At 32.2% G+C, this 1,521-nt stretch overlaps 1 protein-coding gene across 1 annotated transcript in view; it reads right to left on the minus strand.

The window, feature by feature from the left end:
• Window positions 1–1,254: 1,254 nt before the first annotated feature.
• Window positions 1,255–1,521, minus strand: part of LOC145395633 (uncharacterized) — a 31,240-nt gene continuing 30,973 nt past the window's right edge. The window contains exon 10 of the mRNA XM_080269201.1: window positions 1,255–1,460. Coding sequence (XP_080125327.1) covers window positions 1,255–1,460 — 206 coding nt within the window. The remainder of the gene's footprint in view (window positions 1,461–1,521) is intronic.

The raw sequence follows: 1,521 nt of genomic DNA on the forward strand, positions 1-1,521 counted from the left end.
TAATAATAATAATAATAATAATAATAATAATAATAATAATAATAATAATAATAATAATAATAATAATAATAATAAAAATAATAATAATAATAATAATAATAATAATAATAATAATAATAATAATAAAAATAATAATAATAATAATAATAATAATAATAATGATACGCCTACTACTACTACTACTGCTACTACTATTATTACTACTACTACTACTAATACTACAACTACTACTATTATTACTACTACTACTACTATAATAATAATAATAATAATAATAATAATAATAATAATAATAATAATAATAATAATAATAATTTTCAGATACAGTTACACTCAAACTACATATGCTTTCAAAATAAACTCCCTAACACCTTTCCCTAAGTGACTTATTTTGTTTATAGCACCTTACTATCTTATTCTGTGTTACATAAATCATTCCTACAGCACTTAACACCTTTCAACAAGCAATTTATTTTTTTTTATTACACCTTACTGTCCTCTATTATATAAATCCTTCCAATATCCCCAAACACCTTTTCCTAAGTGATTTATTTTTCCTTCCAATATTGCCATACTCTGCATAAATAACATACAAAAGGATATTTATGAACCACATACAAGAACAAATCACTAACGAAAAGGTGTTAGGGAGCTTCCTTGACGGACAACAATACCACCTTAACATAAACCCTATCCCAGGAATAAACCACTTAGGAAAAGGTGTTAGGGAGCTTACCAACCATATCAAAAAATAAATCAATTAGGAAAAGGTGTTAGGGAGCTTACAAACTAAATAAATTGCTTAGGAAAAGGTGTTCGGGGGCTTACCAACTATATCGAGGATTAAATCACTCAGGAAAAGGTGTTAGGGAGGAAAATACTCTAGTAACCATACATATTTAAAAATAAATCACTTAGGAAAAGGTGTTAGGGGGCTTACGAACTATATCGAGGAATAAATCACTTACGAAAAGGTGTTAAGGAAGAAAATACTGTACGATAATATACAAAAGGATAGTAACCAGCCATATCTACAAATAAATCACTTAGGAAAAGGTGTTAGGGAGCTTACTAATTATACCCAGGCTAAATCGCTAGAGAGAAGGTGTTAGGGGATAAGAAGACTGTAATATCCTGTACAAAAAAAAGTAACTAGACATATCTACAAATAAATCACCTGGGAAAAGGTGTTAGGGAGCTTACTAATTATACCCAGACTAAATCGCTAAAGAGAAGGTGTTAGGGGATAGGGACCTAACTGTAAAATAACTGGTTGTTGTTATTGCGACTGAGGGAACGGGGGTTGGAGTCAGTGTCCCGCCTGGGAGTGGTGCTAACGGCCCGGCAGGTGTTGTAACGCAGGACTTCAAGTGGTTCATTCTGCTGTGGCGGGGATGGGGAGCCGGCAAGTGATCCTCCCCCCCCATCCAGGTCCAGATCCCCGTCTATGTCGTCTAAATCTGTTAGAAAGTTAGAATATGAGTCTATCTGTCTATCTATCTATCTATCTGTCTATCTATC

This window comes from Coenobita brevimanus, chromosome 32, assembly GCF_032717465.1.
Source record: "Coenobita brevimanus isolate Jiangsu-jjx chromosome 32, ASM3271746v2, whole genome shotgun sequence".
NCBI lineage: Eukaryota > Metazoa > Arthropoda > Malacostraca > Decapoda > Coenobitidae > Coenobita > Coenobita brevimanus.